Below are 27999 nucleotides of genomic sequence, written 5' to 3'. Positions count from 1 at the left end.
GCGTGGCCCTCCCAGGAAAGTTCACAAGGAGATGGCCAGTTCAGAGTAATCTGTCTTGAGCCTGGAGAAAGCATTTGGAGTATCCACCCATCACACCTCCGGCCTCTCCCTCATGCATCTAGTATTCGTTTCACAAACACTGAGCAGGCCCTCCACTGTGTGCTAGAAACCCAGACCTGAAAAGAGACTCAGGTCTGGTGAGGGACTCAGGTAAGAAAAGAGACCCTCAGAGCAGGGCCTATGGGAACATAAAGGAAAACCAAAGCCTTGAGGTATAGAGGTGGGTAGTCGAGGAAGCCTTCCTGGAGGAGGTGACACAGTGCTGCCTTAGCCAATGAGTAAGAGTCCAACAGGCAAGAAGGATTGGTAGTAACCTCACATCACCTCTTGTGTATCAGCATTACCTTAACTAGTACCACATCCTCCTGAAGTAAATGCCATTGCTACCCATTTCCAGATGGGTTAGCTGAGGCTGTCAATTAGTTATGTAACTTATCTAGGATCACACTGCTAGGATGTGGAGGGGGAGAGAGCAGGAGTCTGAATCTGGGGTGACTCCCCTACCATGTTCTGCTGGCTTCAGTTATAACAGTTATAATGACAACAGCCAGTGACTCTAAATGAGTCTTCCCTGCACCCTGTGATGCCACGGTGGAGGGTTTTAAAGGAGTCGGTTTATGGAGACCCCTCAATGCCCCTCCAAGTAATCCTCCCCATTTTTCAGAAAGGGAAGCTGAGGTTTAAAGAGGTTGCGAAGCTTGGCTAAGGCCATGCAGCTGGTCGGCAGCAGAGCCAAACTTAGGAACCAGACTGGAATAACTCCAAACCCAGGGCCTTTCCTCCTGTCCCTCCCCATCCACTCCCAGACAGCACCTCACATCCAGCACCCAGTAGGGATTCAGTTAGCATGTAGTTAACCAGACTGAACTAGTTCCTTCCAGTTTCCTTTTGACCTTGTCTCCAGCTGAGTGCTTGTGGCAACACTGATGGCCGTGGCCCACATGAGGTGTGCCGGCCTAAGTTGCCGTATCTGGTGTTTGTCATCTAAGTGGTAGCCACCAGCAAAAATTACTTCCCTAGATAGACACTCAATCCAAAGTTGCACGAGCATCTTGCCACAGTCAGAGCCAAGATGCACTCCGGTGTGTTACAGGCAACAAATGAAATTGCTGACGATGCAGGTGGATCTCCAACATCGACACTGAGGATGCGCCCCCCCCCCCCCCATGCCTACCAGCTTCCATCGTTACAATGCATTCTGCAAGCTTTTGAGGATAAGAAGCCAGGGATTGGGCTTAAGATCCTTGCTCAAGGTTGCATAGCTAGAATCCAGTTCTCTGCACACTAAGGACACCCCACCACCCTTTCCCTCCCTAGAAGTACTACATTGTGCACACAGGCCAAACAGCCTCTGCTAGATGCTGTCTTAATATATGACACTGGCCTCTGCTGGATCTCATTGGTTAGAGTCAGTCTCACTGGTTAGAGTCAAAGGTTCGTGAGACCAAAGTCATGAATTCAGCCCTTGTTGGGTTTATTCAGTCCTGCTTACCAGCCTTATGATCTTGGGTGAATTATTTACTTGTTCTCATATCTGCAAAGTGGGATAATAATGCTACCCCAGCAGGATGTGATAACTGATGTACCTCTCAGTCTCCCATTAGGAAACAGAGGCTCACTCAACTGAGGAGAGTTCAACAAGGGTGGGGGCAGGATTAAGGGAAACCAACAGGGTGGGGTGCAGTATTCCCGGGCTAGAAGCAGTAGCCTCTGACAGAGAGTCAGTGCTAACCTCAGTGGCCTGATGCGGGCGGACCTAGAACATACACCCAACCTCCCCATGGTCTCTGAGTCCCTGCTTCTGCCCCCCATTTGCTGAACACAACTGGAAGCTGGAGGCCACAGAAGCCCATGATGTGGTCCATATGGGTCAGCATCCCATGGCACACGGCAGAGCGTGGAAGGGAAAAGTAGAAACATGGAGGGACAGAGAAGACACCAAGCACAAGCCCCTCCTAGCATGCTGTCACCAATATAGGGTGGAGTGAGGGGTGGGGAAGCTCATTAATTGTGAACCTACTATGTACTGCAGCAAACTTAAACTGCCTTAGTCTCTTTGGAGATTCCCAGCCAGACATACCCTAGACAGCTCTCTAGGTCCTCACCCTTTTGCCCTGGTCTCCAGCCCAGTTGAAATCATCCTGGCTCTCAGAAGAACTAACTGCCCATGCTAGAATCATTTATCCACAATTGGATCTTGACGATCCATTAAAACAACTCCATTTGGATAATGAGCTAGATGGGGCCAGCCCTGTGGGTGCCTCCAGAGGCCATGGTTCTGCTACCATCGGAACCATCCCGCCGGCGGGTTTGTTTGCACACCCGAGAATGTATTGGCCACTTGAATCTGTTATAAATTACCAGCCTGGAAATAAATATCGTATCTGGGTCCCCAGTAAGTAACAGATGCATGAGTCCAGAGTGAGATAAATGTGTTTTGGATGCAAGCCTCTTTCCCGTTGCTCACAGACGGATGGAGGCAGCCGGGGCCGGTCGGCAGTGGGTCTCTGCTGTGTAGGTGGGACTTCGGTGAACTCAGAGTTCATTTAAGGTTAGGAAGTTTCCTGTCCCAGTTCCTGGCAAATCTCCAGCAAAGACCCCAGTTAAGCAATACGGTTCCTTTTATCTCCATTGTTGAGGAGTCTCGTGGTTAGAATGTTTTCTCTTTGGGGACTGTCTAGGGTCTTAGAGACCAGAGGGCCTTTTACTCACCTGCAGTGTGCGTGAATTCGATACATGTGTATCAAGGCTGGTGGCCCAGGCAGACTTCTCTGTGCTGGGGACACAGCCATGAGCAAGCTGGATACAGCCCTGCCCTGCTGGCCCTCCCATTCCACTGGGGAAACAGTGAGCATGTACATAAACAAAGAACACTGTGCCATTTGGTGACAAGTGCAAAGGAAAGTAAACCACAGAAACTTGAAAGAGGCTGGCAGGGTGGTCAGGGGAGGCTCTCTGTAGAAGTGACTGGTAACAGAGCAGTAGCCCGGATGGAGGGAGAGAGCAAACCGCTGAGTTAACGGGGGACACATGTAGCAGGCACAGGGAATGGCCAGTGCAAAGGCCTCTGGATGGAAACATGACTGCTGTTTCTGAAGAAGAGAAAGACAGCCAGTAAGCCAGGGGAAGAGCAGTCGGAACAGGAAAGCTCCTGGAGGGATGGAGTGGAGATACCATTAAGGTGCCCCAACCTCACCCCAGTGACCTATTCATGCACGTATGTCACCAGCCAGCCTTTGCTGAAAATGGCACCCAACTGAGTGTCACGTGCTGTGGCCCAGGAGGAGAAAAATACAAAGATCGTATTGCAGCTCACGCTGTGAGTATGCTCATTGGGCATCTGCAGAAGCCTGTGGGACTGCTCAGGAGGAGGGAGGTCTCATCTGAGGGATAGCGCGGGGAGGCTGGGACTTAGGGAACACGAGAGGGGGTGCAGAGGGACAGCTGGCAGTGAGGCTGGAAATGGATCGGCAGTCCTGAGCTGAGGCGTTTGGACATTACTGTGCAGGCAGTGGGGGGCCACGGTAGGCTGTTTGGTGGGGGAAATAACATAATCAGATGTGCACTGGAGACTTTGTTCTGGCAGGAAGCAGATGAGCTATGGGACCAGACTGGACTCAGGGAGGCCAACAAGAGGCCGGAGCTATGGCCCAGGTCAGGGAGGACGAGGGCTGTAACTAGGAGGGATGATGGCAGGGTGTGGGGGAGTGGGCATGAGAAACCGCATCCTCCCACACTCTAGGGGACTGTTTTGTGTTCCCAGACCTACTCAAGAAAATTCCTAGAGCCTAGGAAACCTTGTCCATCTTGACTTGAAGGAAGAGTTACCTCCTAGTACCTCTCACCTCCCTTCCTACTTCCCATGTGTCAGAGAAGAGCTCTGTTTTACATTAACAGGCAGAGCAATGAGGAGAGAAGGACTACTGATCTCACCATCTCCCAAGTGGCCAACACAGACTCTTAGTCGTGGTAGGCACCCAATAAATGTTTGCCAGATAACCAATAAAATAATATAAAGTCCTATACATTAAATCTTAGGATAGTGCCTGGGACATAGTAACTGTCATATAACCCTAACAGCAATCCTATGATGTAGATAAAAGTACCTGCATTTAACAGCAAAAAATCAATTGAGGCACAGGGAGGTTAAGTACTTGCCCCAGACCACCACACAGCTCTTAAGGGTCAGGGCCGGGATTCAAAACCAGGCAACGGGGTCCAGAGTGTGCACACATAACTTCTTCCTACCTTAATGTATTTAGCTGACCTCTCAGCAACTTGTTCGTTGGACACTTGCTCTGAGTCTCACACTGTACTAGGCTCTATGGAAAATATTTTTAAAACTTAGGAGGCAGTGTTTGTCCTCAAGAAGCTGACAACTCACTAAGAAGACAGGACTGCTCAAACAGAGCTTAGGTGGGGCCATTGATTCCTAGTCACTGTGGTTAACCCAATAGTAGCTCAGGCCATGACAGTGCCCTGGGTTGGTGCTGACAGTGAACTCCGGCATCTCTAGAGTATGCCCAGCAGTTAAAAGGTACCTACTGAATATTTATGGAGCTGGTGGAAGATTGAGGTGGAGGAATATATAAGGGACCCAAAAACTAGTCTTCAAATCAGAAAGTGGATCCAGAACTTCAGAGATAGCACATCTGTTTCGCCATAAACCATACAGGTGGCAATTCTGGCTCATTTCCTGAGAAAGAGGAGGCAGCCCATCCACCCCGGCAGGGAAGAAAGACTGATCACCAACATTTAAGAGAAACTAGATATTCATCAAACTTTAGGGCTTGTTTTCTTTTGAGATAGTTAACCATAAAGGAAAGGGGATTTCAGGACTGTCAATAATAATGTCTCCACCAGCAGGCTCCATAATTGGCATCTGTATTTTGAAATTTTATCCATCCATCCATCCACTCATTCACTCATGTGTTCATTCACTAAATACTAATTACATTCAGTGTTATGGACTAAATGCAAATCTTTGTCCCCAAACTTAAACTCTACCCAGTAGGATATAATTCCTCTCTGGCACTAGAGAGGGGATCCTCCAGTATGGCCATATCCAGGCCAAAGAGAAGGTTATCTTCAACCTCTTCCCCAGTGATTAGGGTTATGGGGCACAGAGTAACCCCACACCAGAGTGTGCATGGCAAGGCCTATTGGGACACTCTGAGATGGACAAGAATATCAGGAACTAGACTCTGAAACAGAAAGTGGCTTTATCAGCCTCTGGGTCACACCTGCACGGGGCCCTCCCTGGTGAATGGGACTTCCAATCCCAAGCCCAGCCATGTGGCACAGAGACAGTCACATTGTGGCATTCTTACCAATTTTTTTTTCTAATTGTTACTAATTCAAGAGGCCAACAACTCAATGGCTTTCTTCTGGTGGGTGGCCTACAGGGACTCACGCAGTGTTCTGCACACAGTTATGGCTCAGGAAAGACTTTTTGGTGGTTTATGTCCCCCCAGAAACCCCGAAATTCCTTCTCCACCTCTTTCTGGGTGCACGGGCATAAGTAATGTCCACCCAGTTCTTGCTTCCAGGGCAAGCCTATATGGGCCCCTCACAAGTAACTATTATAAATTGAGTGATTTAATAAGCTCTTTACATGCGTTACCTGATTTAATCTTTGCCACTTCTCTGGGAAACGTCTAACGCTATTCCCACTTTGCCTATGAGGAAACCATGTCTTGGAAAGGAGAACTATTACTATTAGGGTGTTTGCAAGCTTTGACTGCAGGCCCTCACTGTGCTTCTGTCCTGTTGTCCAGGGATACCATCGACCTCGGCACTACATTGCAACTCAGGGTAAGTACTCTCCTCTTCCTTGAAAGGGTCCTCGCCCTTCACTGTAAGAGAGGGATGGGCGTCTGCCAGCAAAGAAGCTGCAGAGGAGTAGGGCTGGAGAGCCTCCAGGGGTCCCTGGGAGCGTCCATTTGTGTTTTTTGTGAAGGAAAGAGGTGCCAAGTTCAGCTCTAGGGGAGGGACATGAGCGAGAGATGAAGGAGATGTCACTAGGCAGCGGTCAGGCAGGGCAGACCAGAAGCGTCGGCTTCAAGATCCACCATCTGGAACTGGAGTTGATGCTGCCTTATCCCTTTGATGAGTATATGCCTAGAAGACGGAAGTAGAAAACAACGTGGCTGTACATCATCAGAGGCTTAAAAATGATCCTATCTCCCCAACGGTTGGGGGAGGAAATCCTGTAGATAATTACATATACGGACAGGGATATATATAAAGATACTCTTCACAGCATTATCTTCAATAGCAAAAAAGTGAAAAGTCTTAAATGCCCAACCGTTGGTAGATGAGTTAAATAAAGTGTGATACTTCAATATTCTAGAAAATTATGCAGTGAATGCATTTCATGCTTGGTCAGAATTTTTAAGAGCATGCAAAAATGCATATAATGATGCTTATTACAGCAAATACATACATAGAAATAGGGGTACATACACAGAAAAGTGTATACATATACAGAAAAATGCTATTCGGATTTTGATACAAAACACATGTGTTACTTGAGTAGTTGTGAAAGCGATGAAGGCTCAGGACATTGAAAGAGAAATTTCCAAGGAAATTGCTTTGGACTCTCAGATGCTATCTCTCTTGCCTTATCTGTTTCTTTCTGTCCCTGCTGTTTGGGCTGCAGACGAATGCTCCCTGTGTTTGTCAAGCTCACAATCGGGCCTCTTCTGTTTGCGCCGTGAGCGTCTGGCTCCCAGCAGCTCTCTGTCTCTCCTCCCTTCCCTGCAACCCCAATTTCCTCCCTGTCTCTCACTGAGCTTCTAGAGCCCAATTCTGAGTGAGAAAATCATCGCCAGGGAAGGGCAATGGGTGCAAGACACCTGGGGGCTGTGGGAGAGCAGAGGGAAGAGAAGAAGCTGTCGACGTGTCCAGCGGATGCTATAGTCCATGCTCTGCTTGGTTGGAAAGCTGCTTTTCTTTTCCATACTCTGGCCCTGGTCTCGATGACTTGGGTGTCCCAGCAAGGGTCATCTGGCCTTGCTCTTTCTTACCTCTGCCGAGCCTTGACTGACCACGCAGGAGGGATGGCCTCTTGGCTGCTTCCTTGACCCTGTCACCTTCTCTGTCGGCAGGTCCAATGCAGGAGACCGTCAAGGACTTTTGGAGGATGATCTGGCAGGAGAACTCGGCCAGCATCGTCATGGTCACAAACCTCGTGGAAGTGGGCCGGGTAAGCCCCTCCCGCAGCCACCTGGACAGAGGATGCTAGTGCTGCCCTCCAAACATTCCTCTGCTCTGGGCCTTGTGCCAAGTGCCCCCATTCAACAGTGTTCAACAGTTCGCCCCACAACAACCTGCATGGGAGACATCCTCACTCCTGCTTCCCATTCGAGGACTGGCCTTTCCCTTCAAATCATCCCTCTCTCCACCCTCACCCCGTTGATGATGTCATCTCATGCACTTTGAGGAAACTAAAGCCATCAGACGTGAACTCTCATCTTCACACCGCAAAGCCACAATCCTACCCGCATCTACAACCACCTTCTCATTCTTCCCCCTCTCTCATCAGGGGGAACCCATAAAAAATGGCCATTTTTGTTGACCCCAAATGGTAGAATATCTGCTGTTTCTAATGGTTCTGCCTCATACGACGGAGGAAGTGACTCTTGCCCTTTCAAAGGCAATCCCAGTGCCTTAAATCACAGATTCTATTCAATATTTTTTTCATTTCTCTGCTCACTTGAAAAGTAGCTCTTTTTCTCATTGCTAGATCATTCCCCTGAATGTAAAACATCCTGAGTACCTTCCCCCTGAAAAATATAAAGCAGGCAAACAAAAAGGATTCTCTTGTCCGTACTTTTCTGCCAGACTCTAAAGACACACACAGACTCTGCTTCTCCACTGCCGTTCTCTTCTCCCCCATCCAGCGTAACTCCTCCCTCCATCCCACCCATAGTGACACCGTCAATATCACCAGCATCCTTCATGCGGACGAACAGCCACTTTCTTCTCATCGACCTCAGCCTCTCAGAGCATTCGACCCTTTGCTCCCTTACCTCTAAACCTGGATATTCCTCAGGGTTCAGGCCTCGGTCTCCCACTCTGCTCTATCTTGACTCTCTCCTATGTCATCCTTAGCTGCTCCTAGGGCTTGGAAATGGGACTGTTATTCCCCAGCTTGCTTTTGCCAACTTGGTAAACTGTGGCATGTGGGTGGGCGGGCTGCTGGGTTTAAAGGCGAGGTGCACAGACCCTAGAATGAAGAGGGCCTCTCCACTTACCATATGAAATAACTGAAGAGTGGGCAGGTAAGTTTTTGTTTCGACAAGAACCAGATAACCCATTAAAGTAGAGAGTCCTGGCCTCCAAGATAACGGGAAAGAGAGAATCTGGGCTGTTGTCGTAATCCAGGCTATGGACATCTCGTGGCCTCATTGGACTCTAGGGCCAGGAGGGACTTTATCCTGGAGCCCACTCTTACCTAGTACTTTCCCCAATTTTACAGATGAGGAAACAGGCCCAAAGGGGTGGAGTGACTACCCTGGAGTCCCCTAGCCAGAGCCCTGCCAGGACCACTGACTCTTGACTCTCATGCTAGTATCGCAGCCCCTCCACTCCTGACTGCTCCCCAGGGACCCAGGCCTGGGGGAGGAACTGCTGTGGACCAAAAAACAAAAAAACCCAAAAAACTAGGATTTAAGAATTCAGAGGTAAACTCCAGCCTGTTCTATAACATATCCCATATTGGAGACAGACTCCCTTGATGGACAGATCATGAGTCTAATTTGGATTTGGGGAGGGAACAGGGGAGTACTCTCTTGACAGAACTCCTAAGAGCCAAGCACCGTGCCAGATGCTTACTGTGTATTACTTCATTTGGAGTCCCAACAACTGCCCCAGGTGGTGTTTCTGGTAATTATTCAGATGGCCTAGCTTTGCATCCTGGCTCCATCCATTACTGACATTGGACACTTTTTTAGCCTCTCAGTGCTTCTGATTCCTCATCTGTAAAATGGGGTAATAATAATATCTGTATGAGGTTGTAATGATAAGCTATTAAAATAACACATGGAAGGAATTCATAGAACACTTAGTAAGCAGTGAGAAACAGTAAGTTGTCAATAAGTGTTAGCTATCATTTTTTTAAGTTTATTTATTTATTTGGAGAGAGAAAGCACGAGTTGGGGAGGGGCAGAGAGAGAGAGAATCCCCAGCAGGCTGTGCGCTGACAGGGCAGAGCCTGACTCGGGACTCCAGCTCACGAACCGTGAGATCATGGCCTGAGCCGAAACCGAGAGTCGGACGCTTAACTCTCAGAGCCACCCTGGCGCCCCTAGCTGTCATTATTAATAAGAAGTTGAGCCTCAGAGATTTCGGCACTTTCTGGAAGCTACACAGCTACTGAACGTTAGCACCAAGCAACGCATCCATTTGCCTCCAAAGCCTGTTGCACTGTACCAGCATTTCCCTAAGTGGGTTCCACGGGATGCTAGCCTGCAGGATGTCTAGTGAGAAGAGGGTTCCATGGTTAAATACGTTTGGGAAATGCTGTGCACTCTTTGCCCCTCTCGGAGAGTCGAAAATACAGTAGCGTTAGCACATTCGATGAGCTGAGGAGTCTGGTAGCAGAGCGGCCTGTTTAACTTTGTTTAATCCAGCATTTCCCAAACTCATTTGACCACAAAACCTTTTTTTTGTTTGTTTTTTTGTTTCTTGTGTTTTACCTAACACCTATTAGCGCCCAGCGGAACACACTGTGGGAAATGCCACTGTAGGCCGCGCGGCGTCCCCCGGAATGGTAATGCTTTTGTTCTTTTTAGGGGAAAGCAATGATGATCTCTTCTTCCTCCCGCGGAGTGTGACGCAGAGTCAGGATGTGGGACTGGCTTGTCTGTAGCACCTGCACCCACCGCCCGGGCACAGAGCGGTCACAGAGTCTTCCCTCTGAGCCCAGCACCTTCCATACTTTTCCCAAATGAGAGCCTTTCTCCTTCCAGCCCCCAATTTCCACCTCTTAATAGTAATGTCCCTCTCCCGACCACTTCTGCTTCCACTCCCTTGCTGTTTCCCACCTTTTATTCTCATCTCTGCTCTGCTGACACTACCCAGCTGCCCCAGCCTGACCTCGCACAGAGAGGGCTCAGCCAGAGCTAGGAAACTGGCCCAGTGACCCCAGAAGAGTCACCAGACCTCCACACTCAAGCGTTACTCTCATCTGTAAACGGGGTAACGCCACCTGCCTACCTCACCTTGGTCTATTCGATCACTTAGGGTGATGATGGACTTGGAGATTTTAAGGAGCTCTGCAAAAGAAGGTACCACCATTATCCCTAACGGCTCCAGTTCCTTGGGGAGAGAGCGTGGCCCTGTGCGGTTTGCCAGTCCCTGGCCAGCTGAGAACCCCTTCGACCGAAATTCCACCCAAATCGCCCTTGGGTTTATCTGAACAGGAAGGCCAGACGAGGCGGCTGCTCGTACTCAGCCACCCACTCATTCGTCCTTGTCTCTGTCTTTTCTCACAGGTGAAGTGTGTGCGATACTGGCCTGACGACACAGAGGTCTACGGAGACATTAAAGTCACCCTGATTGAAACAGAACCCCTGGCAGAATACGTCATACGTACCTTCACAGTCCAGAAGGTAAGCTTGTTTGTTCATTCTGGGCATGCACTGAGCGAGGGTCTGCTCTGTGCCCATCCTGTGTTTGGCACCAGGGATGAATCAGCAATCAGGTTGGATGTGAATCCCATTCCAGAAGATGCCCCCCTCTAGCAGGAGAGACAAACAGAATTCAACAGACAAATAAATGGAGTAATGCCATATGGTGATAAAAGCCATGGGAAAAAAAAAAAACATGCCATGAGTGGAGACAGGAAGATGATGTGGTCAGAGAGGGCTTCCTGGAGGAGGAGGTATTGAGGCAGATAATGAAGGATGAGAAGGAGCCAGCTGAGGGAAGAACAGGAGGAATACTCTGCCAGGCAGAGAGAAGGAAACATGCAGAGTTGAGGGGAAAGAAGATTTCAACATGTTCTAGGCCTGTGGTTCTCAACTGGTGGTGATTTTGTCCCACAGGGGACGTTTGACCATGTCTAGGGACATTTTTAGTTATCAAACCTGAGGAAGGAGGGGTGCTCCTGGCGTCTATGGGTGGAGGCCAAGGACGCTAACATCCTGCAATGCATAGGACACCCCAGCCCCCAACCACAAATGTCAGTGATGTCAGGGTTGAGAGATGCTGGTCTAGGTATTGAAACGAGGCTAGGGTGCAAGTAAGCAAGAATGAGATTTCATTTAAAAAAATGAGAAAAGCTTAAAATGAAAAAAAAAAGAATGAGATTCCAAATAATTATTAGATTAGTAATTTAATTGGTCTCATAATGCTAGCTAACATTTATTGAGCAATTATTAAAGCAGGTGCTTTTCTCGGTGCTTTGCATACATGAACTCATTTAATCCTCCCAACAACCTCTTCATGGAGGTACTGTTATTACCCCCATTTTAGAGATGACAAAAATTAGGCACAGCGCACGTACATCAGCTGTCCAGAGTTGCCCGGCCGTAAGCAGGCCGAACCACGTTCCCACCTCAGCCCTTGACTGAGGCTCGCTGTGCCTCCACTACTCCAACACGCCATTTTCTTTTTTTTTTTTTTTTTTTTTTTAATGTTTATTTATTTTTGAGACAGAGAGAGACAGAGAATGAGCAGGGGAGGGGCAGAGAGAAAGGGAGACACAGAATCCGAAACAGGCTCCAGGCTCCGAGCCATCAGCACAGAGCCCGACGCGGGGCTCGAACTCACGAACTGTGAGATCATGACCTGAGCCGAAGTCGGACGCTTAACCGACTGAGCCACCCAGGCACCCCCAACACGCCATTTTCTGAAAGTACCTGCACTACTGGACCAGGTGGCCCCAGACCCGAGGATGCAGAAGCATTGGGCATTCACTGCCGTGAAAGCTGTGCTGTTGAGGTTTGTGCAAGTACTTTTGAGGACTGAAGCAGGCACATGCACGGTATGGTGCCTGCACGCGTGGTTGAGTACAGGACACGCTCCTCCTGGCCGTTCCCTCTCCAAGCCCCGTGCTCCTGAAGGCCTATATCTGCAGGCTCAGGTGAAGAGTCAGGAGAGAAGGGCCCTTCTTCTTGACGAGGAGGAAGACAACAGGTGCATTGATGTGGCCTTAGGTCAGGTTCCTTAAAAGCAGAGCCTGAGACAAGGATTCAGATGCATATAGTGCACCCTGGGACCACTCTCAAGAGAAACTTGTAATAGAGGGCAGGAAGTGGGAGAGGGAAAGAGAAGGACCTGGGCAAGAGAGTCTTCCGCAAAGTCTAGCCCAGGCCTGCTCCAGGGGGCTTCCAGAGCATGACCTGCACCAGAGAGTTTGCCCCCTTGCCTCAGTCTGCCCTCTGACTGTAGACCAGCCACTGAGAGGTCACCTCCAGCACAAGTTGGCTCTTGTTGGCTGAGGGCACCTCTCCAGAAAAGGGGAGTCACTCGCAGTCAGCACTCCTGCAGTGGGGAGTCCTGGGCACACAAGCCACAAAAAAGGTCCTTGGATGGGGTTCCCATCTCATCTGGCACATAAGCAGTTAGTGTGGAGAGTGAGATGAGCAGTGGGGACATAGTGGCCCATCCTGGGTCCCACACCTGAGCAGGGAGGCTTTGGAGAACCATATACAGGTGCTCAGCAAACTGCCTGGGTCATTAGCTCACAATTGGTTCTTGAGCCGAGCCCAGGAGCCAGAAATAATAAACAGGAAGCAGCATCTGCCCTTGAAGAGAGCACAGTCCCAACGGGGAGAGAGGGCCCCTGATACATAACCGCAGTGGAGGTAGTGAGGTCTGGAACAAGGGCTTCCCCGGGCTGAGGTGACTCTGAGCATGAAATGAAAAACTGAGTATTCCTGAAGCTGTTTTCTCCTACTTGAGCTCGTCCATCAGGGCCCTCATCTGGGCCTGTGTTCACTCCCACCTGGACTCCTACCCCAGCCTCCTGGGGCCTCTCTGCTTCTAGTCTCACCCCATCTTAGTCTGGGTTTCTGGGAGCTGAGCCTGAGGCAGAGCTTTGGGTGCCCTTGTTCTGAGGAGAAGAGAAGAGAAGGAGGAGGCGGGATGGGGCAGGGGAAGGAGCCAAGCAAGGGAATGCTTTCAGCCTGAGACCAGCATCAGCCAGATCCCATGGGAGCTCTAGAGACAGTTAATCTGTCTCAAGGCAAAGGGATCTTCTGTTCCTCCATTAGGGTAACCCAATGTCCTGGTGTGCCCAGGGCCATCCTGGCTTTAGCACCAAAAGTCCCATGTCCCGGGAAACCACTCAGTCCTGGGCAGTCTCAGCAAGTCAGCTGCCCACTCTGCTGTCCTCCAGCCACTGAAGGCCAGCTGCCCACCCCCAGGGGAAGTGGCTCCTGGTTGGCTGAGCAATTCTCTGAAGGAGGAAGTGGCTGTGGGCATCAGCCAAGACTCAGAGGAGCTGGGGATGGGGTTTCTGGCCCAGGAAAGGGGACCTGAAGGGCACTGTCAGCGCCCTCTGCACTGCCCCCCAACACACCCGCTCAGATCCCTGCTTCACATAGCAGCCTGCATAGTCCTCCTAAAAATGCAAGTCTGATGACGTGCTTCCCCTTCTGTGCACCCATCCCTGCAGCCTCCCCAGAGCTCCCCAGTAAAGACTCAGTGTGGGATACAAGGCCTCCCGGGATCCAGCACGTGCCCCGTCTTCTACTTTCCTCTGGGGGTGCCCCGTTTGTGATTCTGTGCACGAGCTGTGCTAAGTAAGCCCTGTCCCCACATGGATGCCCCGCTGCCGGTCTCCCACGGAATCCCGCCATCTGTTCCGCTGGGCAGTACTCGGACATCGGTGTCTTACAGTGATTAGGCGTGCAGATGTGGAGTCCATCAGCCAGGGTCCAGACTGGGTTACAACTTACTAGTTGTGTGACCTAGTTATGTTACGTAACCTTGCTTAGCCTCAATTTCCTCATCCACAAAACAGAGATAACAACATAAGGACTGGTCTGAGAATTAAATGAGTTAATACATTGAAATGTTCAGAAGAGTAACAGGCATGGAGTCTGTGTTTAATAAGTATTAGCTATAGGGGCACCTGGGTGGCTCAGTCGGTTGAGCGTCCACCTTCAGCTCAGGTCATGATCTTGTGGTTCATGAGTTCCATCTCCACGTCAGGCTTTGTGCTGATAGCATGGAGCCTGCTTTGGATTCTCTGCCTCTCTCTATGCCTCTCTCCCACTCACACACATACGCTTGCTTGCTCTCGCTCTCTCTCAAAAATAAACACTGAAAAAAATTTTAAATCTTTAAAAAAAACTTCTTTAAAAATAATAAAATAATAAAAATAAAATAAGAAAATAATAAATTAAAAAATAAATAATTAAAAAATAATAAATGTTAGCTATTATTGTGTCTCAAGACTCAGGCCATGCATCACCTCCTTTAGGAAGCCCTCTCTGATTTCTCCTTCCCCAGATGGGGTTACCTGACACTCCTTTAAATACTTCAGTAGAATTTTCCACTTAGGGGTCTGCCTCCCCAGCTAGACCATGAGCTGTTCTAGGGACGGGGGCCATAGCTTTTATTTCTGCCTTCGCAGTGCCTAACATGAGGCACAGATAACCTCAGTGAATATTCTTTAACTGAAGGAATGAACACTCTTCCTAGTCAGTGTTCCCTGCACACCTGCGGGAGATTGCAAGGTAAGAAAGAGTGGGCAAGGACACTGCCTAAGCTCAGGCTCCAGGTGACACCTGACCAGAGACTGGTCAGAGCAGTGCCCTTAGCCCGGAGGGTGTCTCAGTCCTTAGTAAGGAGCGGTGTCCTTAGTAAGGAGCGGTGAGAGGGGAAGTGGAAGAAACTGGAGGCCCAGGCCCCCGTCCGTCAGAGGAGCTCTAGCTTTTATTTGTTTCCTATCTTACCATTCTAAATAAGAATCTCATAACTAAAGAAGTCTGGCACATTTTTTTAAACTTAAAAGCCATGGAGACAATGATAGGGCTGGAGAACTGAGGGACACAGACCCCAGTCACAGAAAAAGCCATATAGTGTACTGGCAAGGACTTGAACTTGTTGTTTAAGGCCAACCTTTCTCTGAGTCTGTTCTGCTGAATAGAAGTCCCATGACACTTTGTCAAAAGAGGGTCCCTTGGGGCGCCTGGGTGGCGCAGTCGGTTAAGCCTCCGACTTCAGCCAGGTCACGATCTCGCGGTCCGTGAGTTCGAGCCCCGCGTCGGGCTCTGGGCTGATGGCTCAGAGCCTGGAGCCTGTTTCCGATTCTGTGTCTCCCTCTCTCTCTGCCCCTCCCCCTTTCATGCTCTGTCTCTCTCTGTCCCAAAAATAAATAAAAAACATTGAAAAAAAATTTTAAAAAAAAAAAAAGAGGGTCCCTTGGACAAACACTGTGGGAGGCTGTAACACTCCCTTGGGGATGCAGAGTGTACATGAGCCCACGAAAGTCTCTGAGAAGTCCTGCAGCAAAGCCACCACCTCTACGTTACCTACTTCCATGGCCCCCAGGCGCAACAGATGACAGAAGTCACCCTGTGTGGCAACCCCTGCTCACGCTGGTAGGGTCCTGTCCTCCCCGATGGCAGGGAGGCTGGTTCCTCGGTGCAGCAACCGTGTTCCCCGCGGGTGCTTGGGGCAGGGGGGGCATGCGGGTGCAGCAGCTGGAGGAACAGGGGCGCGTTCTCTCCTCAGAAAGGCTACCACGAGATCCGGGAACTCCGCCTCTTCCACTTCACCAGCTGGCCTGACCACGGCGTCCCCTGCTATGCCACCGGCCTCCTGGGCTTTGTGCGCCAAGTGAAGTTCCTCAACCCCCCCGAGGCGGGGCCCATAGTGGTCCACTGCAGGTAAGTGAAGTCCTCCAGCTCTAAACAAGGCTGCTTCTGCTTCTGCAGCCTTGCTCTCGGGGAGAGAGACACTGTTTTTCCAGTGGCCTTTATTCTTCGCCTTCCAGACTGCCCTGCCCTGTGTCCCCAAGCCCAGCCCCAGCCCCAAGGGCTGATGACAACGACAATATTGATAACAAAGTAATAGTAGCAGTACCAGTTGGTATCATTACTGTTGCCCTGAAATAGTAAAGCCACCTGGGGACGTGGCCTTGCACCGACAGCCTCTACCCCATGTGCACTTTGCACAACTTCTCACGCGGCCTGGAGGGGTGGGCGTTATCGTCCATCCCATTTTACAGATGAGAAATACCGAGGTACTGAGAAGGTGGACACTTTGCTCGGGGCCCACAGGGGTGAAACGGCAGAGCCGGGAGTTCACAGCCATGGCCGCAGATGCTCGCCCTCAGCTCCTTGCCGTGGCGGCAGGGCGCCTCAGTGGAAGCCCGCTTCTCTTCAGTTCTTGTATTTTAAAACTCAATTGCTGGCCTGCAGGGTCCTTAATAGATAGTAAATGGACAGCGCCAGGCTTCACCTTATTATGGAGAAGAGATATTTTCAGCTCTGACCTAGAAAGTCCCCTGGGAATGACTGGCATATCTTCCAATCCTCCTAAATGGAGATGAAGTGTCATGTCAAGGGCATTAAGAATTGGACCAGACCTGAAGGCCAGCTGGCCTGCACACTCCTTCCTCCCAGTGCCTCTGTTTTCCAATGTGACCCTGGGCCCAGCCCCACTTTTCAGACACTGCGTGTTCTTAGCTGCATGTTAAGTTATCTTACCCTTGCCCTGGTGGTGTCCACCTCAGTCAAGGTGCCGAGTCAAGCCAAGGAGGGTCTCCACAAACTGCAAGCATCAGGGAGCCAGCCCCTTCTCACTCAGCATCCATTTACCCTCCCCCACCACAAGCAGGTGTGAATTAGACAGCCCATTTCACAGATGAGGTCGCTGAGGGTTAGGAGAGAATACTCATCATCACCTCTGGGCTCTCCAAGCATTTTACATACATGGTCTGCTTTATACCACATGACAGTTCAAGGACAGGAGAATGTTCGCTCCCCGCCCAGTCCTGTGCCCCAGAGAGCAGCCAGAGCAGGGATAGGGAGGAAGGGAAACAATGGCAAACATTCATCAGGCTCTCCTTACATGATGGCTCTATGTCTTACCCCCATAATAAGTCAGCCTTATGCGCCAGGCACAGTGGTCCCCACTCCTGGGTCTATTCTGAAGATTAAATGTGTTGGGTAACATAATGAGGTGCCTAAGAGTAGTCCTGCCATGTAATAAGCACATATAAAATACCACCATTCTCTGCTTCTAATATCGGCCCCACTCCCAATCCCAGCACCTAGTGCATACAAGGTGCTCCATAAATATTTGTTGGATGTAAGTAGCAAGCAACCATTTACTGGGAAATTGCTAGGTACCCAGGCATAGGGCTAAGCAGTTTCCGTGCATTGTGCTTTTTCAGCATAATGTCATGCAACTCACACGTACTGTGCTATTAATTAATGCTACATGGTGGGCTTATTTATTATTATCAGCCTTGTGTTATGGTTGAGGTTGTGGAAGCCCAGAGAGGTTAAGTCATTTACCCAACGTCACATGGCTCGTAAGTAGTTGAGCCAGGATTTGATTCCAGGGGTCTGGCCCCAAACATCATGAGCTCAGTTGCTATGTGAGGCAGAAATAAATACAGCTCAGGTGCTCAGGAGAACACTGCAAGGAGGCACGTTGTACATGTGAGGCTCGCGGGCATCAGGCAGCTTGCTCACTGGTGGGGGATCCAAGGTGGATCCTGGTTGTGTCCCCTAAAGCAGGCTGAGGAGGAGATGTCAGGAAAACACGGATGAGTGCCTCTTCGTGCTGCCTCCTAGCCCCTGGTGGCCAGCCCACCGAGACCCTTCCGAGGGATCTGGACCGGAGGTGTAAGGGTACAAATACAAGTCAAACTTAACTCAGTTTAAACCATGCAATTTTACTAAGAACAAAGAGTGCTTCCCAGGGGTTTGTTTTCCAGATCATTGTGGGTGGCAGTCCCCTCGGGCCTGTCCTGCCTGGACTTACGGTCAGCCAGCAGTGCTCTCCTTCCTGCCACAGCCCTGGTTTCCCCAGGGGAAGCAAGATGTGAAAACGCAGCCAACATGGGCCTCCTTGGTGGTCTGGCCTTCACTTCCTAAACTGCATGCATTCAAGGTCAATGTTCTGTTTGTCTCTGATTTGGTGCCCTGACCAGAACCAGTGCTGGTCTGGGACCCATGCCGTGGTCCATGGGGTCGTGCTGAGTTCTTCTGCTATTTTGTACTTGGTCTGAGATTTTCCCGAAGGAAACACCAGTGATCAGAATGGAGTATGAATCAGAATCAGAGCATATATACCAGACCAGGGTCTTGGAGCCATCACCTGCTCCAGTTTAAGGATGCTCCTGGATCATGTTTCTGGCAAACAGGTGCAAGCGGAGCCAAGCCCCGGGCTTGTGACATGGGACTTGGGACTCACTCTTTGCCTTTGAGCCAGCTCAGAGGATCTGGTTTCTGCCCTCTCCCCTTTCCTCTGCTCCCTCGTCTCTCCGTCCTTGCTGCCATCTGTCAACCTGTTTGCTGACGAAGGGAAAAAGTGGAACAGAAGGGGGGCGGGGGGGTAGGGAAGTCACGTTTATTGGCATCTCCGGTGTGCCAGGCACCATGCCTTGCATGATACAGACGGATTGGCTGCACCCACCAGATGAGGCAACGACAGACATACGTGTTGTTGAAGCGTGCATTTTGTGCTGTTACTAAGAACGTATAAGAACACAGGCCCTGGAGCCAGATTGCTGGGATAAAAAGTCCCACCTCCACTGCACGCCAGCTGTGAGACCTTGAGTAAGGTCAGCCCTCCACGCCTTGCTTTTCTCACCTGTAAATGGGGTAAGAAAACAACCTCACAAGGGAGTTAATAGGTAACATTTGTAACACACTTCGAACAATTTCTGGCACTTTGTAAGCATGAAATAAGTGCTTGCTAATGAGTACAACAAATATAAGCAGGTTTTGATAAAACAGCCCCAAAGGCAAGCATTGCTCTCCCATTTTACAGAAGAGAGCTGAGACTCTAAGTTCACTTGCTTGCTCTGAGTCTCCCCGCAGTGCTGGGATTCAGGCTTTTATGTCTGACCTCTACAGCATGCCTCGGGACAGGGCTGAATGGGGGTGGGGGGCCTCCCCAGGGCTGGTCCTGTCCCAAAGTCCCTAACACAGACACTGTCCTCTCTGCCAGCGCTGGGGCTGGGAGGACCGGCTGCTTCATCGCTATCGACACCATGCTCGACATGGCCGAGAACGAAGGGGTAGTGGACATCTTCAACTGTGTGCGTGAGCTCCGGGCCCAGAGGGTCAACCTGGTGCAGACAGAGGTGAGTCCTGGGGCACCGAGCTGGCCAGCCAGCTGCAGCCCTGGCCAAGGAGAAGCAGGGTAGAACACTCACCCATGGGTGAAGGCATCCTAGAGAAAGAGACCCGGGGGCGGGAGAAATGGAGGAAGGGGATACATGGCTGACTGCGAGGAGACCACAGTAGAAGCCAGGACACCACTGCCCACCCTGAGGCCCCTCAGTGCAATGACACCCACCAATGAGGAAAGGTAAGGAGTTCCCCAGTGCTGAGGGCGTCTGAGCAGGGGCTTAACAGGAACTTCTAAGGATTCTTCGAATGGTTTACTTGCATTGGGGGAAGAAGAGAGAGAGGGAAGGATTGGCATTTGCGGAATGCCTGCTGTGTGCCAAGCATTGCTTCAGTCCCTGCAAGAATGGCTTAACCAACAAAATTATTGACTAATTGGGCTGGGTTCCAGGGATTCCAAAAGAGATAACATATAGTCCTTGCCTTCGGGGGGAAAGCAGACCTTCAAGCCCCCCTCTGTTCAGGTCAAGAGCCCAAGTCCCGTGGGAAATGAGAGGAGTCCATCTTTAGTGTTGAGCATCTATCTACCATGTGCCAAGCATCATGATGGGCCCTTTGTATTCAGGGTATTGTTCCTACTCACAACAAGCCTGCTGGGCAGCTCCTACTGGTATCCCCATTTCATAAAGAAAGAAACTGAGAAGCTGGGTCCATGTGACTCCAAGGCTCAAGCACTTTCCCCTGAACCATGCTCTCTTGTTAGGCAGTCTTTTCTGCCTACCGTACTCCTCAGAGCCATGGCTGGTTATTATAAAAGCCCATCATCTGATTCTAGGGAAGGCTGTGGGTGCCCAGGCAGTCAGCTAAGGCAGATAAGAAGCTATGTCCATCACCAATCTTGCAAAGGGAAGGTTTGGCTTTGGGCATGGCCAGTCACTGCCGGCCCTGCAGAGAATCCGGCACTTAAAAACATAGGCCCCTGCTGTGGAGTCTGAGCTAACTCCCACAGGCTAGTGTCTGGACTTCTTGGTGAGGCTGCAGTAAAGCCAAGAGGCTGCTTTATCTGTTCCCAGGTTTATGCTTGCGGAAGACAGCCTTGCTGGCTGGCATCAGGCACATGGCCCCTGCTGTCTGGTGGGGGAGATAGACATTCAAATAGATCATCGTGATGCATCGGGATAAGTGTTTTATGTAGGGCCAAGTTCTGCAAGAGAACGCTCAATGTTTGTTAAGGGCCTGGGAGCAACAACAGCAACAGCTTCCATCTGGTGGGTGTGCAGAAGACTGTCCAGAGGGGATGAAGCATAGGGGCCATAGAAAAGGGGGAATGGGGTTCAGGGAGAAGAGAACAGCAGGTGCAAAGAACAGAGGTGGCCGAGGGGCACAGGGCACAGGAGCAGACCCTGAGACAGGGAGGTGAGGGCAAGTGATTTATTTGAGAGGTGATCCCAAGGCTCACCAGTTGGAAAGCAAAGAGAAGGAAAGGACACCAAGCTTTATGAAAGTGTTAAGGTCTTTTGTAAAGGTGTTTAATTAACCCTGTGAACAACTGGAGGCCAAGCCTACTGGGAGCTCTGAGGCCGTAGGAAATGTTCCCTTCCAAATCTCCTACCTGAGAGAGAAGGAAACTTAGGTATTTATGTCCCAGCTCTCCAGCTGGCACTGCTTGAGGGCTCCTTTCCAGAGCATTGGCTCTTCAGCCATGCTGGCTTGCCCTGCACCCAGCCCAGGTGTGCTCCTGGGACTAGAGGAAATCCCTCGGCATGAATCTCACGTGCTCGTAGTACGTAGGCTTCAAAGTAAAGGTGAAAGCTGAGGGGACACAGGCAGGTACCAAGAGCCCTACTGCAGCACATTCAGAAGTTTCTTACTTTCCTCAGTGTCTACACAGCTCAGTCTTACGCTGGGGACAAAACTCACCATTGCTCAGGTGGTCACTGAGAAACATGGAGAGTTGGTCCTTCGGGTTTTCAGATAGGAAGCAGTGATTCTGCAGTCTGAATCCTGCCCCTACTTCACAGCCGTGGGATTCAGTTTGGACCACAAATTCCCAGGCCACTGTCCTCACCCGGCACCCTGTCTCCTCTCTTCTTGGCTGGGCAGGAGCAGTACGTGTTTGTGCACGATGCCATCCTGGAAGCATGCCTCTGCGGCAATACCGCCATCCCCGTGTGTGAGTTCCGCTCTCTCTACTACAACATCAGCAGGCTGGACCCCCAGACCAACTCCAGCCAAATCAAAGACGAATTTCAGGTATGAGCAAATCCCAGGCTCGGGGACCCAGCCAACTTCAGCAGCACTGAGCACGTTCATGGGGTTTTCCTCATGAGAACTGATGAGTCTGGTGTTTCCACTGTCTACAGCTCCAGACAGCTGCAGAATGAATTCTTGCACATACAATGCGCAGCCACGAGCAACTGTTAACCAGTCACTTGGTGACTGCTAACGCTTGTTTTAACTCTGCATATGTTTTTGAACTAACTTTGTTCTAGTCCAATCCTAGTTGTGGGTGGAGACAGGTTTATAAACACAGGTGTGAGTTTCATGCTCTGCCGTCCCTGGAGGGACTCGGGTTTTTCTTACCATTTCTGTGCAATTGGAGTGTGTCTGTCTTAGATCCTCACTACTCAGAGTTGGGTCTGGAGACCAGCACCATCAGCTTCACCCGGGAGTTCATCAGGAATGTGGAATCTTGGGTCCCACCCACAGCTACTGAACAAGAACGTAGAGTTTAACAAGATCTCTGGGTGACTTACCTGCATATTGAACTTTGGGAAGCACCATCCCAGAGCTCAGCTCAGACATAGCACATCTGTACCTTGTAACCCAGGTAGCCAGAATGGTGGCCACCTTGGTGTGGAGGCCTTGATGTGAGTCACTGAGTAGGCCAAGAGGCCAGCCCTTTGTCCTGAGGTCAGTGCCAGGGTCTTACCTAGGCAACAGGTGCTGAGAACCAGGTCGTGGGAAGCAAGGAAGCTCCAGGAATTGAGGGGCAAGTACCCAGCCCCTGGTTCCATGGGTAGATACCCCAGCCAGGCCAGTGCCCCCGTGCTCCCTCAAGCAGAAGCTTTACTGATTGGGAGGGGAGACCAAGTACTGACTAGGGGAAAGACAGAGGCCACAGCCCCCTCGTGGGCGCACAGAACATCTGGTCTCCTGGCTGGGCAATTCAGCTGTGGCCCCACACTTGCAAGACTCACTCTGCATGACACAACCCTAAAATTTTCCAGACTCCTAGAGCTTGATTCCTGGGGGTCTCTCACCTATCCTGGGAAGCTCATCCAGACACCCTTCCATTCTGAAAACAGCTTTCTCTAAGAGGAGCATTGGCAAAATCCTTTCCCTCCTTCCTTGGCACTTCAAGGGATGCATGGGGGATTCCCCACCCCCACCCCCACCCCCTGACCTCCTGGCTCGCCCACCCTTCACAGAGCTGAGCAGCTTAGCTCAAATGGTTGTCAGGTGTTGGCAGCCTGTGTCTGCTCTGTGTGTGGGCATGCAGTCTGTGCATACTTGACATCATGGGGGTGTCTCACAGCCCTGGTAAGGGCTCTCAGCCTGCATGGAGCAGCTAACAGGAGATGGCAGAACATCACACAGGAGAGGAACAAGTCCTGGGGAGGGACTAGAGGGCCAAAATTTCAGGATGGAGATAGGGTGGGGTAGGCTGGCTTTGAACCTTGCTATCTCCTCTATTTGGGGCTACCACCTGAGTAATGCCTACCTATCTGTCTTTGCGCCTTACAGACCCTCAACATCGTGACTCCCCGCATCCGGCCTGAGGACTGCAGTATCGGGCTCCTGCCCCGGAACCACGATAAGAACCGGAGCATGGATGTCCTGCCTCTGGACCGCTGCCTGCCCTTCCTTATCTCAGTGGATGGGGAACCCAGCAACTACGTCAATGCCGCACTGATGGACGTAAGCTGAGCCCTGGCTGGCACTCACTGGGAAATTTCTTCAAGATGGAGATGGCTGGAGCCCAGGGCACTGACACCCCACACCACCACCCCCAACCAGCCTCTCTTTGCTTCTGCTCTTCCTGGCCACAAGGACCTTTGCTCCCTGTGAAGGCTCTGGTCCAAACCTATATACAAGCCATGTGCTTGGCTCTTTGCTCCCATAATCCTGGCAAGAATAGACCAAAAGCATAAAATCGGTCCATGACGGCACAGCACAAGCCTTCCCAGTACACCCTCCTGCTGCCCATAGAGCTAACTCTCAGCCTTAAGTTTAGTTCAGGAAACATTCTCTATGCCAGGCCCTGGCCTGACCTTTGGGAATGCAGGATGGTGCAGACATAGGTTCTGCCCTTGGGGAACTCCCAGGCAGGCTCCCGGAACTCATGTGCAGAGGCAAGAATGAGGCTGGCAGATGGTAGGTGCTCAGTAACTGGACAAGTGATGGGTTTAGCAAAGGGCATGGGCCATGTTTCTGACTGTTCTATCAGAGGCACTTTCTTCTGCTTTCTCGGCAGCAAATCTAAGAAGGGCACTCCTACCCTGACCTGGTTTAGGAGTCATGACCCTAATTAGAAGGTCATGTCCATGTTCCTGACTCATATGCTTTCCTCCTGGGTCCTTCAGCTACTTCCACTGATCATTCCTCCACCTCCTGGATGTAGAGATATTTGCAGAAGGAATGAGCCATGGATTATCTGGTCTCATCCTTGTACTTTTAAGCAAAGGACAGTGAGGCCAGAAAGAGGAAGAGACTTGCTCAAGGTCACCCAAAAGCTACTGGCAGAGCCAGAAGCCAGGACTCAGACCCTGGAATTCATTCCTTGGGCCTCCCCACAGTTTGTGCAATCCACTAGGACACAGACATCCCGAGGCTCAGGACCAAGAATACCATTGCCTGATTGGGGATAAGCCCTTCAGATTCCGCCCCCCACAACCCATGTCCATGGTTACATCCATCCAGCCCACGTGGACTTCCTGTCTCACCCGGAACAGGCAAGAATGTGGGGTGCTCTGTCCTCGGGTCAAAGCCAACTCCTCTTCTGGCCTCTGACCCTCCTAAAACTCTCCCCAAGGGCTGTCAGTGTTGGAGGCAGGTGATGGGAGGTCAATGCTTATCAGCTCTGTCAGGGCCTGCCCTGGCCTTGGCCCACAGGGTGCCCAAGTCCTCCATGAAGACCCTGGCTATGGGTCCAGATGCAGGGAGCATTGTCCTGGTCAGATCAAATAGCTAGAGATGGAGGGAGTACCTCTGGCCTTTACCTTAGAGCTCTCTAAGGTCAATGTGTGCACGTATGTGTATGTGTGCATGCATGTGTGTGCACACACGTGGCAAGAGAAGGGGCCTGTGGGTATACTCACACTTCCAGGTTCCCCATTGCTTTTCTCCCATTTGTCCCAACTCCCTCCCCCCTGGCTTCCTCATCTATGCAAGGATCAAACATGCTTCTGGCCTCTACTTAGTAGGTTAGATGCTGCCTGGAGCCAAATGTCTTCTGCCAAGCTCTGATGCTGATTATGTTCTCTTTGTCCACAGGGCATTTCTCCTGTGAGCCATCACCGGGCCTTTGCCTTTCTTTAAAAAAAAAAAAAAGTCCTTATCTGTATTCCAGTTCAGTCTGTGCATTATCTGGTAACCATAGCAGCTTTGCTCCTAGCAGAAAAATATGAAGTCCTCTGGGTTAATTTTTAATGTTTCCCCTGGTAAAGGATGATGTTATCCATGAAATGGATTGCCGGCTGATCCCTGAAACCCAGCAGGAGCGCGGATCTTGAACATATTTTCAGATAAGGCTTTGTCAGGCATGCTGGCCTAATAGAGCATTTATCACAGAGACAGGGAAAAAGGAAAGAGAACTAACATTCACCGAGTGTTGGGCAGGTACCATGTCGGGCCCTGGACTTACCCTGACTCATTCTGTGTTTGGGTGTCCCCATTTTCCAGATGAAATACTGAGGCTCAGAGTATTTGCATGACTATCTCCAGGTCAACTAGCTCAGAAGGGTGGAGTCCAGGGTCTGGATCTTGTCTTTTGACTTTTAAAACGTAGGATCTTTTCTGTGTCTAGAAATGGCTCAAAGACCTGCTCTCTGCAACTAGAGTTTCGCTTTTGGGGAAATTACATATTCTGCCCTCCCAGACTCCCCCCTTTGACCATTCCACTGACCAGGAGAAGGTCCTTGGAAGACAGGACCCTCGTGCCTATGTGACATCCACAGTTGCTAGGCATTTTTTTGCCCAGGGCATCAAGAGATAACAGAACGGACAGGTGCTTTATGTAATATGGTTGGCAGGGTCTTTTGCCTGGGTGTTCCCCTGGTTTGGACAGGCAAGCCCCTCTATCCCCCCACCATTTCCTGCTGACTGGACACTCTACTGAAAACAGCTGTGTCTGTCACAAGGCCTGTCTCTCAAGAAAGCTTATTAAGAACATAGGCTATGGGTAATCTCCAGTTTCACAGACCACTAAAGGAGAAGCTCTTCAATCTTTCCAAACCCCTCACGAGATACTGTAATAAATGAGGCCCAGTCAGAGCTTCCAATGTAGCCCAGACTATCACAAGCTAATTTCTGGGGGCCTGTTTCCCCATCTGTAACATGGGACTGAGTGTATACATTTGTTTGCTGGACCTGTACTGGGCGTCTCATGTGCCAGCCACAGCATTAGGGCCAAGGATGAAGAACCAAGTTGTGTTTCTGCCCTGCCAGTGGGCTCGCAGTCTGTTCTTGGGTGCTGGTTTTTTCAAGTGCAAATCTCATTCAATCCATATGACAGTATCCCTTTGGAGTTGTGATTCCCCTCTTCCCGATGAAGAACCTGACTTTGGAAAGATCTAATAACTGGCCAGGGCTTACCACCAAAAAGAAAAAAAAGGCACTCTACAAATGATGCCTGGATGAATGGATGGAGGGAAGGAAGGAAGGAAGGAAGGAAGGAAGGAAGGAAGGAGCAGATGGACAGATTGATACATGACTAATAACCTACAAGTAAGAATGGTGGATTTGAACCCCTGGCCTTCCTGACCCTAAAACCTGAGCACCTTCCACTGCCCATTGTCTCACAGCACACAGTGTCCATCTTCTGCCAGGCCTTGGGGCAGGAGTGAGCCTCCTGCAATAGAAGCCCCTTCAGGAGGCTCTCCGCCTTGGGCTGAGCCAGCCCCTCCTCCAGCATTGTGGGCACAGGACCACAGATATCCCTAATGTCCCAAGAGGTGCTTTGGCCAGCAGAGCAGCAAATCTGCAGCCAGAATCTTTCATTTCATATTGTAATGATGATTATTTGCTGAGCTCCAAAACATAAATAATTTATTTGAATAATCCCCAGCCGAGTGACACTTTCCTAATGAAATGTCTTAGTTTAGAGGAGAATGAGTTCATTATGAGAAGGCCCCCTTTGTCACCTGGGCACCCAGAGATAACAGAACAGGTAGGTGTTTTGTGCAATCTGTTTGGCAGGTTCGGGGGCCTCTGGCAGCCATCCAACCCTCATCACCATCAGAACATCACTGATGGATGTGTATTTTACGAAGCCTATGTCGTTCCTTTGTCAGAGCCACAAGCAGCCCGCCGCCTTCGTGGTCACCCAACACCCTCTACCCAACACCGTGGCAGACTTCTGGAGGCTGGTGTTCGATTATAACTGCTCCTCCGTGGTGATGCTGAATGAGATGGACACTGCCCAGGTAGGAGGGGCCCAGCCACTGCCCGAGGTGCTCAGGTGCATTCGGGAAGCCATGCCCAAGAGCTGGAGGGAGAGCCTGAGAGCCAGCATGGTGTTTCCTCTGCCCGACCAAGCTGCCTGCTGATGGCCACTGTCTGGCTTCGAGCACCGATCCGGCCCATCCTGCTGCCAGTGGAGGCTGGAGGTCTCTTCCCAGGCCCTGCCACCCCTGAGCCCTCTCATTCCCAACAGTGACTCCCCCCTGCTTGTAGGCTTTGTCCGGCCCTCCCTCCCCATCCAGAGCCAGATTCTGCTCCATCCACCACACTGATTAGGGCCTTGCTCCAAATCACACCGAGCACACTGAGCTGAGAGGCTCACAGAGCCTCCCCACCGCTGAGCGTCTCCAGCCCTGCGGAATATTCTGATGCCTTGCCACACCCACCCACCCAGCCTGCCCCCTGGGAGATGCACCCAGCACTGACAGAGCCTGGAGCTTGAACTGTAGACCCTCTGCCCACTAGCCACCCCGACGATCCCGGCTTCATCCCAGGTGACCCCGGTGTCCAGGCAGTCTTCATGCTTTAGCCCCCCGGGGTCTGATGGCTCCAAGAGTGCTAAAGCACCTGTCATGGGACAGCTTCTGGAGCCCAGGTCCCCATAGCAGGGGAGCCGTTCCTGGGTGGGAAAAGTGAGAATGTCCTTTCAGGTTTTTGAAAAGTGATCCTTTCACTGTCTTGAAAGAAACTCAGAGAAACTCAGTGCACTCCTGTGTGCGTGCTGGCCTTGTGTGGGAATAAAATAAAATGGATCTGAGCTGTGGTCTCAGCCCTGCAGGAGCTCACAGTCTTGCTACAGAGACGGATGAGCAAATTGTCCCAACCTCGTGTGGCAGCGCTATAATAGAGGTCAGACGCAAAGTGCTGTGCTGGCCGGGAACAGGGAGCAATTAATTCTGCCCAGAGGGTGAGGGAAGACTTCAAAAAGAAGGTGACTTTGGCCTTGAAGAAGGCAGCAGAAGTTTGGGTGTGTGGGGCTGAGTGAGCT

The 27999-nt window shown here is 50.8% G+C and overlaps 1 protein-coding gene across 12 annotated transcripts in view; it reads left to right on the top strand.

Moving 5' to 3' along the window:
- Positions 1-27999, top strand: part of PTPRT (protein tyrosine phosphatase receptor type T) — a 1077107-nt gene that overhangs the window by 1013108 nt on the left and 36000 nt on the right. For 6 of the 12 annotated variants that reach the window (XM_060617982.3, XM_060617963.3, XM_081795349.1 and 3 more), the window contains 9 exons: positions 5838-5874; positions 7170-7267; positions 9776-9835; positions 10560-10676; positions 15754-15908; positions 19207-19342; positions 21432-21581; positions 23076-23249; positions 26843-26974. In XM_060617982.3, the coding sequence (XP_060473965.1) occupies positions 5838-5874; positions 7170-7267; positions 9776-9835; positions 10560-10676; positions 15754-15908; positions 19207-19342; positions 21432-21581; positions 23076-23249; positions 26843-26974 (1059 nt within the window). The remainder of the gene's footprint in view (positions 1-5837; positions 5875-7169; positions 7268-9775; positions 9836-10559; positions 10677-15753; positions 15909-19206; positions 19343-21431; positions 21582-23075; positions 23250-26842; positions 26975-27999) is intronic. The other 6 variants (XM_060618029.3, XM_060618020.3, XM_060618011.3 and 3 more) reach the window with 1 other exon arrangement.

Source organism: Panthera onca, chromosome A3 (genome assembly GCF_046562875.1).
Source record: "Panthera onca isolate mPanOnc1 chromosome A3, mPanOnc1 haplotype 2, whole genome shotgun sequence".
In the NCBI taxonomy this organism is placed as follows: domain Eukaryota; kingdom Metazoa; phylum Chordata; class Mammalia; order Carnivora; family Felidae; genus Panthera; species Panthera onca.
This window is presented reverse-complemented; position numbering and strand designations above follow the sequence as displayed.